We start from the raw sequence: 12,578 nt of genomic DNA, 5'->3' as shown, positions 1-12,578 counted from the left end.
AAAATCTGTCTCTCACAGGTTTGCAATATGTTCAATGACTCATGCTTCACTGGTCTCTTGAGGGAACACAATTTCAAAGCTGCAAGACAAAAAAAAAAATATTTTTCTCATCTGTCTTAAAAAGACCAGGTTTAGTCTAGGGTGAACCAGGGACTTTACACAGCAGGTATGTACAGGTTCTAGTTTGCTGCTTTGGAGGAGTTACTTGGGCTCTAACTACTCATGGACTGTATCATATGCTGAACCATAGGTGCATCAACAATAGTGATGGATAGTTGACAGCCAGACAGGAACATGGAAAATAACCACTGATTAGATTGGGGGGGTAAGGGACCAAGAGGGAAATAAGTTAAAAATGGGCGGAGATGTGGGTTTCCTCCGGGTGCTCCGGTTTCCTCCCACAGTCCAAAAATGTGCAGGTTAGGTGAATTGGCCATGCTAAATTGCTCGTAGTGTTAGGTGAAGGGGTGAAATGTAAGGGAATGGGTCTGGGTTGGTTGCATTTCGGTGGGTCAGTGTGGACTTGTTGGGCCAACGGGCCTGTTTCCACACTAAGTAATCTAATCTAATCTAATCTAATATAAACACACTAATGGATAGTTGACAGGATATTGCAGGAAAGAAAGGCAAATTATATTTTGGATCAGATCATGAGCTGCATTTGCAACATCTGGATATGAAATGTCACATTAAAATATAAGGTAATTAATCTTTAACCTTTCCAATTTAGCTTGTTCTACACGGAAATTTTAAATTTGCAATTTCCCAGGTATAGGAGTTGTATTAAATCCTTACAAAATGAAACAATTGAATTTGTGAGAGACGCTTCAGTGATTTAAATACATACATTGAATTGATCATGCAAAAGGACATTTAAAAATGCATAATAATTCCTTCTCTTGCTCTAAAATACTGAGGTCTACATATCTGTATAGAGTATTAGCCTTCTACACTTTCACTACATTGACCTAAATTCAAATGTAATATTGTAACTCTACAACTCAAGTCACTTTGAGAGCTACCAACAATATCACAAAGGGCAAATAAAGCTTGATATACTGGAATTTCAACAAAGTGATTCAAGAGAGAATATTTCAGCAGCTTAGTGGCAAGAGTCAGGACGTGAAGACAGATAAGAATGAATAATATTATTGATTGGATCTATTTCAGACAAAAGATCGGTAAGAAGTCAGTTTACAACTTCATTTGAGGCGGGCTGAGCACTCATGGGGAAAAGCAGTCTCAATCATCATAAAATCCCTACAGTGTGGAAACAGGCCATTTAGCCTAACAAGTCCAAACTGACTCATTGAAGTGTATCCCATCCAAATACATTTTCCTACCCTATTACTCTACATTTCCTCTGACTAATGCACCTAGCCTATATATCCCTGAACACTTTGGGCAATTTCCCATGGCCAATTCACCTAATCTGCACATCTTTGACTGTGGGAGGAAAGCAGAGCCCGCGGAAGCAACCCACACGTGCAAACTCCATACAGGCAGCCCTGAGGCACATCGACTCTCCTGTGCCTCAGGGCTGCCTGACCTGCTGTGCTTTTCCAGCACCACCTTTCAACTAACTGTAGGTTCTCATGTTCCTGGAGAACAGAGTAAACGCAAACCCGAATCGAATCCGGGTCCCTGGCAGTGTTAGGCAGTAGCGCTAACTACTGAGCCACCGTGCCGCCCAGTATGTCCAACAATTATTTGAAAATGACGAGGCTCCCTAACAGAAGTGTGCAGACAGAAAGTTATGCCAATTGCAAAGCCCTAACATGGCCCTCAGAAAGTGTATAATCTTCAGAGTTATCTGGTTTGTGGAGGTATGCATTTGTAGGTGTGATGAATAGCTTTATTACAGGGAATGTCCCATCAAATGTTAGCCAGATGCATGACAGAATGGTAATGCCCAAAATAAGGAAGGTACATTATTCATGGCAAAGCTAACATTTCACAGATAGTCAATTCTCAGAATTGGATGAAGGAGAATTGTTTAGTTATTAATTTTAAATGTCATTCTAAATGATGGCTTGTTGAACATTACCACCAGTATTAGGCTTTATTGCCAGAATGATATGCCAGTTTCATTGAATACAAATGAATAGTAGTTAATTACTCCTTGAAAGCATTGACAAGTAAATGTCAACATAGCAGCAAAAGTAATTACACAAACACTCTTGAGAGCATTACAAAGTATAAATCCATTAATTGGGTCAACACTTGGAAAAGGTGTAACTCATTCAATACGTATACAGTTTAACATTTTCAACACAAGACAAGACAAGACGTACGAGAACTCAGCCCAGATTTACATAACCTCTTCAAACTGGGCAAATGCAGTAGCACATTTGGAACAAAAGATGATCTTCCTAATCTCCACACTCCTAGGTCCACATTCAAGCAAAATATGTTTGCTGGGTCAAGGTTTGAAGACACTAATTAATTTGTTTCCATGTTATTTGTCCATACTGATCCCACTATAAAAGCTTTCTTCTTGGACTAGCCACTTGAATTTCAAGTTTCAATATGTAGGAAAGAATGTGAATGTCATTAGAAATTCCACAGAAACCTACTCAGCAGTTATGGATTAAAAAAATACTCCCCAAAATGCCGTCATTACCTGCTTCAACACCCACATTCCCAATCACAGCACAGGCCTATAAGTATGCAGATCAGACTCTCTGTACAGAAGGTACATGTCTTGATATTTAGTTACAGAATGATATAACTTACCAGACCCTGCTTGTCATGATTTAAGATGATTTAAGATTTAAGATGGATAATCTCCATCCTTCATTGGTGATTATCTACTGCACAAGACTTAGAACCTAAGTCACAACAGTTGGAGGTCTAATTCTACTGTGACTGCAACATCTTGAGCAATGGTTATGGACTAGACAAATACAACACATTGCTAGTGAAGTGGACTTGTGCATCAATTTCCGGCATTAATTAAAAACACACACAAAAAACAGTCTAGCTTAGATTGCCTCCAAGATAAAAATCCCATTGTTTTTAAAGCTTAGTCTTTCGAGCAGTAACAATGACATTTTTAAAATGGAATCATTTTACTTCTACACAAAAATCACACTAGTTATAAAATTTATTGGAATTTTTCACCTGATGTTACCCTGAACTATAACAAATCTACATGTTTTCTAAACTTAGAAGTTTCTCAATTTCTTGTAAATACATTTTTGTGGGATGGCAAAATGTGAAACACGAACACTTGAAATTACTCTGAATGTTTTACATTTACAATAGTGATTAGGAAGAAACATATCCTCAGGATAATTTAATACACTAGTTAATTATAGGACATAACAGGATTGTTAAAGTATTTTCCTAACACGGTTCATCAAGATTACTGACAAATTTAAAGCTCCCTGAATTATTAACATGATGCAATTCAAACAAATTACTTTAATTTCAGGTGCGAAAATCAAAACAATAAAGTTCTACATTAATGGGTTCTCACTGTAGATTAGGAGAAAGTGAGAACCGCAGATGCTGGAGATCAAAGTCGAAAAGTGTGGCGCTGGAAAAGGTAAGGCAGCATCCAAGGAGCAGGACAGTCGACGTTTTGGGCAAAAGCCCTTCATCAGGGGTTCTGAAGGACTTATTTCTGAAACATCGACTCTCCTGTGCCTCAGGGCTGCCTGACCTGCTGTGCTTTTCCAGCACCACCTTTCAACTAACTGTAGGTTCTCATGTTCCTGGAGAACAGAGTAAACGCAAAGTAATCTTACTTACATGTAAAGCTGAACTGGCGAAACCATATTTGTGCTGTATTTCAAAAATGAAAGGACTAAAGCACAGACATACCAACAGTCAATCACGCAACATCAAGACTGCAGGCACAGGTGGACAATCTCCATGCAAATTTAGTTGGGCAAGTTAAAAAAAAAATCCTGCATTACAATGAATACAAAAACATAGTTACTATTTTTAAAAGTATTAAAAAAGCAGCAAAACATTGGGGAAGATAAAATACTGTAGACATTCTCAAGGTTTTGATTTGCAATTTTTAAATGTTTCTTCTCACTGCCGAGCCACATAAGAGAGAACTTTAATGAGCGTCAATTCAACTTGAGCAAGCTGTGATGAAATAGGTGGCTCAGAGACACATTAAAAGGCTTTTATCTAAGTAAGCAAGTAAACTTAAACACACATTTATGCACGACACACATACAGATACATATGTATATACACAAATATAATTAAATTATGTTTACTATAATGGGATTACACAAATCCCAGATGTTCAGACTTTTGTGCACTTAGATACAATGTACAGTAAAATCTATGTAACTACCTGTGAGCATTGCTCAGGTTGGAGTAATGAGTTAGGATTTGGAATACCAGGTGTTTGTTCTTTGACATTGGCTTTGCACAGGGTAACAGTGATGAGGGTGACCAAAAGTTTAAATGTCTCAAAGATGGACAAACAGGAATTGAACCCTTGGCACTACAATGAGCCAATATATACTCTGATCAGGAAGAACAGCAACTTTGTGCTTTTTGGAGAAAAACACTGAAGGTACAAGTTTTCATCTCTCAAATTTGCAGACTCATTATTCAGTAAACTGGATAAAGATCTGCTCAGTATCAAACATCCTGGAAATAAGTGCTGTGTGGATGCTGGAGCTCCTTTCAGGAGAAACATCCTGCATTAACATCCACACTACTGCTTTCCAATTCCCAATACAGATCTTGCCATCTCTTCCTATCCAGTGCCAGATTGTGATGTCAAGGTATGCCATCTTTTCGCTGGCAGCACTGGGATGGTGGGACGTACCAATCATAAATATAAGACAATCTCACTTTAATTTCTTCCTTGCACAATTTCCCTTCTCTTTGGAGTGTCTGATGCTTTTCCAGCATATCCTCAATGCTCTGTTTGTGTGTCACGATATACTTGTTATTGCACCCCCGTGACTTGTACTCCGTATCAAACCGTGGGTCATGCAGGCGTTTGACATCGACAGGTGCCAGCCAGGCTCCCAAAGAGACATCCTCACTCTGCCACACTTTTAAATAATCAATGTTAATTTGAATATAGTGCACTAAATCAGCAGACAGAACATATCCGCCCCCTAGGGCATACGGCAAATAATAGTCGCACAGAACCCAAGTGCTCTCCTTCCATTTGCCTGCAGCCTTAACCCTTCCACGTCCAGAAAAAAATCCCCAGTAGAGTTTCTTTGGTTCTTTTGCCTTCAGTTCTTCCTTAATGATGTCTAATCTGGCAAAAGTGTCATCATCTGCTTTCAGCACAAACTTATAGTCAATGTTTTGGTCTATCCAAGCATACATATGAAGGATCTTATTGGTAAGGTTTTCGTAAGAGTCCTTCAAATCTGGCAGAAGCAGAAGATCATGATGCCGAGTGTTCTCTTGCTCCAAATTTTGAACTTCCTCTGCAGGAAGGCCGCTGGTGCCAATGGCAAAGTAAGGGAGGATTTCCGGGTCCCGGCTAGCTAGCCACGTACTCCTGATAATGCTTCGCCTCTCGGTGTACTTGGGGCCAGTGGTGATCAGCAAAACAAGAAAAGCAGAGAGGCTTTTTGTTCTGCTGTGACCCTGACTGTCACTCCGTCTCTCAACCCCACGAGGTAAACCGGGGGATTTTAAAGTCTCTGAGGTGCATTTAGCCAGATAAAGCAATACCAGTGCAAACAAGGACAGGGTTGCAACCCCGAGGGCTGTTTTGTGGCGACAGACGAGTCGAACTAGATTCATTGTGTAAATACTTGAATTTCTGGAGGGCTCTCAGCTGAAGGACAAGAGGAGGAAATGAGTTAATATTGCAACAAGAAGCAGAAAAATAGCAACAGAGAACTGCAGATGCTAGAAATCTGAAACAAAAACAGAAAAGACTGGAGAAGCCAGCAAAGTCTAATGAAGGGTCACTGGACTCAAAACATTAACTCTGTTGTTCTCTCTACAGATGCTACCAGACCTGCTGAATTTGCCCAGCACTGTTTTTATTTTACAAAAAGGAGCAGGATTGTTTCATGAAGTTCACAAAGGTTAACTTCACTTTGTCTCAAAAGTTATTCTGTAAGAGAAGTTCAGCTACAATTTAATAAGGTAAATTTAAAATATGGTTTATTCAAATCTTAAAAATTGTGAAAAAAACTGTAGATCTTCGCCTGGGAGAGAGAGGCTCTCAATGTTAATCAATTCTATTGCAGATCTCATGATTTTCAATGTGGTTAACATTTTCCACAGGTTAGAAGAGCTACAAAGATAAACTAAAATTTCCAAAACAAATGGCTCATGAACTAAATCAGGGCTTCTTAATGCTGATGACTGCAGCGTCCAGATTACCTACCTGCATTCAGCAGGTACTTAAGGGCAAAAGTGAGGACTGCAGATGCTGGAAACTAGAGTCTAGATTAGAGTGGTGCTGGTAAAGCATAGCAGGTCAGGCAGCATCCGAGCGGCAGGAAAATCAATGTTTCAGGCAAAAGCCCTTCATCAGGAATGATCGCCCTTGGGTACCCAAGGGTGATCAGTCAACTAACTAATCAGTAGTGACAGACACAGCAGTTCAAAGAATGGTCTGTGCTAAGCAGCAGTACTGACACATCTGTGATTCTGATGGTAAATTTTGCAGTCACATTGCAGAACAAGATTTGATCCAATATCGAAGTAGTACAGCATTATTTTGTTAACTACAACTGCACAAGGACTCACAAACACAGATTTGCTGTTCAATGCAACAAAGTAATATTATTCAGTACACCGTGATGATGGTTTAGTCATTTTTGGTTCAACAAGCTAGTAGGATTCAATATCACAGTACCTTTACTCACTAGATCAGCAGCATTATTCAGTGGAGCACAGAATACCATTTTGGAAGTTGTGTCTGATACTTAGTTCAGAGGTCTCAGATTATGGCCCCAATGAGTTCAACCACAGATTAAGGCCAGGGATGACAATGGAATTGATGAAAAGGGGCCTAAAATGGTGGCTTCAGTCTATCCAACATTTAACTGCTTATTCAAATACTGGATGTTGACTTAGCAGTCTGATAGCAGAGACAGTGAATGGCTTAGATTGCAGGACAGCAGCATATCAGTAGTATATGTGGGACCGTGTGGGACCGTATTCTAAATACAAGATGCTGCCAACAAGGAACAGCATACTGACAAGGAAAGCAGGACACTTGAAGATAAACCCATGAGGATTTAAGAGGTATTAGTGCAGCCTTGCTTGACATACTCTAACTATAATTGGAATTTTGACACAAGAACCAAGCAACAACAGTTTTACTTAACTAGACAACAGAGGAATGACTTTAAAGATAGTATCTCTTACCATATCAGAAGTTGCAAAAAGATCAAAAAGGATAAGGAAGAATAGTGTATAGTGTACCGTGTCACAGTAAGAAGATAAAAGTATTGTTTCTTTGATTAGGGCCATTTCTGTCCTGTCAAAGGAAGAATACTTAATTGGAGGGACTTAAACATGAGTGGTGCACAAAATATTGTTTTGACTTTGGGCAGTTGAAGGACTTTAAGGAAAGAGAAGTTGGGGCTGTAATTTAAAAGAAAACTTCACTCAACTGAATAACAATAATATCATACTATCCTGGGTATGAGTGTTGGACCACGCTGAAAATACTGAGCTCTTCTGAATGCTCAATCTTCACTGACACTGCCAGACATCGAAAGACCACTTTTACTGCTCTCAAGAAAAGTCTTTGATCTGAAAGGTTAACTGCTCTCTGTCCACAGATATTATATCACATGCTGAATACTTGCAGCACCTCCAATTTTATATTAGAAGAGGGATTGATGGAGACATTTAGCAGTAGATTAAAGATGGCAGGTCAGATTTGCTTTTCAGGATGATCTCAGAACAGCAAGCGGCTTTGACAAAGGAAAAGAAGAATCTGGCATTGAGTAGTTAAACTAATGATGCATCAGCTACATTCAAGATTTCCTCCATGGGCGAGTGGTGGAAAGATCACAACCATACAAGGATGAATGGGGAGGCAGTAAGGCTTGTACTGGATAAGATTATTAATGGTAGCCATGAGGAAGTGGGTAAACAGATTAACAGCTGAAGCAGTACTTTCACAAATGGAGGATCAAAGGTTAAATAGCTGGAAGTTTGAAAATTTGGTTGGGAGGAGCTGGGGACAGAGTGATTATTCCCAGGGAAATAAACAGGATGGGGGTGGGGGAGGTTGGTAAGAACATCAAGAAAGTGGATGGCAGAGGATACAAATCGCTACTAATGCCTTTCTTGTGATTGAAAAAATAGAGACAATATTGAGTGGCCACCATGATCATGAGGCAGAGGGAGAAAAAATGGACAGTGAAATCTGAAGAAAAAAAAATCCAGAAGTCAAGATGGAAACTGAAATCATAGAAAACAATGCATAGCTTCAGGCAGGAGAAAAGTGAGTATATCTCATGAGAGACACTCAGGTGGGTGGCCAGTTATGAGAATTTTAATGGCTGCAAGAGGATTGGAAGAAAATAAGGATTCAGAATTATTCACAACAATGACAGCTCATGGTGCTACAATATTATGAGCCATGATTCAGAACAACTAAATCAGCATTATTCAAGACACATTATTCAGGTATTATAATTCAAGGCATTGCTATTCAGGGACAACAGCAGCATCATTCAGGGCAGTGCAATATTATTCAGGACACTGCAGTATTATTAATCAGGTGAATGAGGCATCATTTCAGACACTAGTATAAAGACATTATGATTCATTGTGACTGAGATGTCAAGTATTATTTAGAGCAATGCAGTATTGAGCTAAGCATCATTATTTAAGACCAGCAGTATGATTAGAGGACATTATTAATCAGCTCAGTACAATAGTGAAGTAGTGTTATCCACGGCTGTACAATATCATTATTCAGGATTGACCAACTTGGATGAAATGTTGGAGATTTTGCTACTTACCGCAGCATTGATTGGTGACGGACTGAGGTAAAAACAATGACTGCAGATGCTGGAAAACAGATTCTGGATCAGTGGTGCTGGAAGAGCACAGCAGTTCAGGCAGCATCCGAGGAGCTTTGAAATCGACGTTTCGGGCAAAAGCCCTTCATCACGGAATGAGGTCAGTGTTTGCCCGACAGAGGCAGTCGGTCATTCAGCGGCTCTCACACAAACGGGCCACAGTGCCGCCGCCACTGCGGCCTCCTCCCGGGCCGCGATCCCTGGAGAGTTGGGGGCGAAAAGACGCAGAAGCAACACCATTCCCGGCGGGCAGCGGCCCAACCAGCGTCAGGGGGAATGCTCCAGCGACGTGATGACATTAGCGCGGTGAGCATGCGCAGCTTTACTTGCTGTGGAGGAGGTGTGAGAGTGGGCGCTATAGCGCCACCCTGCGCTCGGGAGGACTCACGGGCTGATTTTCCACTGAAATTACAACAACGACTTAACAGGAATAAAAATAGAGTTGTTGGTAAAGCTCAGCAGGTCTGGCAGCTTCTGTGGAGAGAAATCAGAATTAACGTTTCGGGTTCGGCGTTCTAAGGAAAGGTCACTTGACCCGAAACATTAACACTGATTTCACTCCACAGACCTGCTAGGCTTCTTAGATTAGATTACTTTACAGTGTGGAAACAGGCCCTTCGGCCCAACAAGTCCACACCGACCCGCCGAAGCGCAACCCACCCATACCCCTACACATCTACCCCTTACCTAACACTACAGGCAATTTAGCATGGCCAATTCACCTGACCTGCACATCTTTGGACTGTGGGAGGAAACCGGAGCACCCGGAGGAAACCCACGCAGACACGGGGAGAATGTGCAAACTCCACACAGTCAGTCGCCTGAGGCGGGAATTGAACCCGGGTCTCTGGCGCTGCGAGGCAGCAGTGCTAACCACTGTGCCACCGTGCCGCTTCTGTTTTTGTTTCTAATTTAAAGCATCAGCACTTCTTTCGTTTGTTATTTAACGGCTTAACAGCAACTGGCAGCATCTGCAACAACTTAATAGCACTGTATTTCATATTTACGTTCCTCTATCATTGGCAGACATAACTCTGGAATTTCCTCCCTACATTCCTCCACCTCATTCTCTTTTATAAGGTTTCCTAAAATGTCCCTCTTGAGGCCTTTCCGCGTATTTTCTAATCATCCTGTTCAGCATGTTATAAGACACCCCTAGAGGATGGTTTGTATGTGGAATGAACTTTCTGAGAAAGTAGTAGATGGGGTACAATTACAACGTTTAAAAGACATTAGATAGATGAATAGGAAATGTTTGGAGGTATCTGGGCCAGGAGCAGGTTAGGTGGGACTAGTTTAGTTTGGGATTATGTTCAACATGGACTAGTTGGATCAAAGGGTTTGTTTCCATGCTGTATGACTCTATGACTCTATGAGATGGGATGGAGAAGAAATTCTCCAAGTATCCCTTATATCTAATGTCTTTATCTGATTGCTTGCCTCTCCTGGCTAGATTTCATAGTTTTGTGTGAAGTGGAAATCTGTGGACTATGATGTGCAAGGTATCCCATTGGTGTTGGAGTTTGCTGAATAGATTAATGTCCGTGCTCGTCTGTAATTGTTCTTTTTTTTAAAATAACCTCGGATAAATCTTTGTAGCTGAGGTCTGTTTGTTTTGGTCAAGGAAGAAAAAAGCTACTAAGAGGAAAGGATAGAAGGATATATTGGTAAGGGAAATTGCAATGGGAAACGGCTCATGTGGGGCTCATGCCAGTATCAATTTGTTGCACTGAAAGGTATGTTTCTACATCCATATTTCTACACAGCAACTTCCATGTAAATGCTGAAATATGTTCCTTTATCTGGAAGGGAAAGATTGTAAATGATTTGCAACACACTTAATAAAATTAGTACAGTGCAAACAAGCATCTTTCAGAGTATCCTGGCAAGAAAATAGCAATTTGAAGTATTACTGTATGTACACTTCAAAGCTTGTCATTATCACCTGACGACCCATAACAGCATGAGAAGCTGGAGCAGGAATAAGCCATTTGGCCCCTCAAGCCAGCACTGCCTTTCACTGAGATCATGGCTGATTTGCCCCAAGCATCTTCTCCTCTCTCCTGCCTGCAAGCTCAGCATAGCCAGAAAATGCGCTGATATTTCGAACATAAATGACTCTCTCGGAGACAGTTTCTTATTTTCATCTTAAATGGGAGACTGTACTCCCAAGTTCAAATCCCACACAAAGAGAAGCACTCACTCAGCATCAACCCTGTCAAGTCCCATCAAAATCTTATATGTTTCAGTAAGATCATTTCCCTTTCTAACCTCAATATATATAGACTCAACCTTTTCAGACAAGTTTGGGTGAGATTATAGTTGGAACTTCTACACTGCCTCCACTATTTTCCTTGATGATCTGACAGCTACCTGTGATTTTCCATCTTGTATTCACAATCTGGCAACCTTAGTTATGAAGCTGTGCTCATTGCTTCACAAGAAGATATCCCCTACTCCAGTTAATGCCAAGCATCAATATTTTCCTTCTTCCCACTGCCTTCAGAGCCTTATTACCTCCCCACCCACCCCAACCCCCCTGTTATTGAATAATGCGGCAGATTAAGGACAGAGATATCCACGTGAAAGCAGTTTGCAGAATTTAAAGGACAGGCTACCAGAAGCTTGAGGTCCTACTTGTGGAATGAAAGATAGAGTTCTACAAAACAATCACCTGATCTGCATTTGACCTCCCAAGTGTTTCACCAGTGAAACTCATTAAAACTTGACGTATAGCATGTCATCCCTTAATAAGGCACTTCACAGCCTTGTGGACTCAACATTCAACAATTCCAGACTGTAATCATACATTGCCCTTTCTTTGCATGCTATTTCAGCTTTTCCCTTATGTTTGATTTCAGAAAGTATATCACCTATCCTTGGTACCTTTTCTTTCATTTGGTTTCTGTCCTATCATTGTACCCTTTGCCCCTGAGAGTCTGACTCTTTTCTTATTCATCTTTCCTGTGTTCCAGCTGGTCAGAGACCTGCCTTTGGTCCTTGCTCTAACCATCTCTTGTTCAGAACCTATTACATATTTAATTTTTCTGAGTTCTGTGATACTATTTTCAGTGGTACCTGTGGTTGGGAAGATGCTGCTACATTCCTCTTTCATTGGTTAGGTCTGACAGCCTGTGTAATTTACAGTGGTAGAGGAACAATCTCCAGTGAGTCCTAACAAGAAGAGGCCATTGCTTTAAGGTACATTTTTTTACATGATAGCAATTAGATACAAGTTGCATTAACTAGACAGATATAGTTACAAAGGTATTTAGGAGATATAGATGACACAATAATGAATGAATGACTTTATTGTCATATTTATTTGGGAAATTACAGTGAAAGAGTGTTCACTTTGAGATCCCAAGCTGTTAATCATAAAACTCACAGAATCATAGAATCCAGCATCTCCTGACATCTCCACCCAATACTATATGACATTGTCAAATTGGGTGGAGCTTCGTGAACCCTCCAAAATTAACGCTTATATAACATTTTATATTGATGTTTCAGATTTCCAGCAGTATTTGGCTTTACTGTCTTCTGCTTCCAAGCTGGCTCTTTCTAGGACCTAGA

The 12,578-nt window shown here is 40.5% G+C and overlaps 1 protein-coding gene across 1 annotated transcript; it reads right to left on the bottom strand.

The window, feature by feature from the left end:
• Positions 1-3,620: 3,620 nt before the first annotated feature.
• LOC122540307 (beta-1,3-galactosyltransferase 6-like) lies at positions 3,621-9,304 on the bottom strand. Its single transcript, XM_043675816.1, has 2 exons — positions 8,943-9,304; positions 3,621-5,779 (listed from the first exon to the last, which is right to left on the bottom strand). Exon 2 carries the CDS (start codon positions 5,743-5,745, stop codon positions 4,753-4,755), a length of 993 nt encoding a protein of 330 aa, XP_043531751.1. The 5' UTR covers positions 5,746-5,779; positions 8,943-9,304; the 3' UTR covers positions 3,621-4,752.
• Between the last annotated feature and the right edge of the window lie 3,274 nt (positions 9,305-12,578).

This window comes from Chiloscyllium plagiosum, chromosome 34, assembly GCF_004010195.1.
Source record: "Chiloscyllium plagiosum isolate BGI_BamShark_2017 chromosome 34, ASM401019v2, whole genome shotgun sequence".
NCBI classification, from domain to species: Eukaryota; Metazoa; Chordata; class Chondrichthyes; order Orectolobiformes; family Hemiscylliidae; genus Chiloscyllium; species Chiloscyllium plagiosum.
The sequence above is the reverse complement of the archived record's forward strand: the minus strand, read 5'-3'. Positions and strand labels throughout refer to the sequence as shown.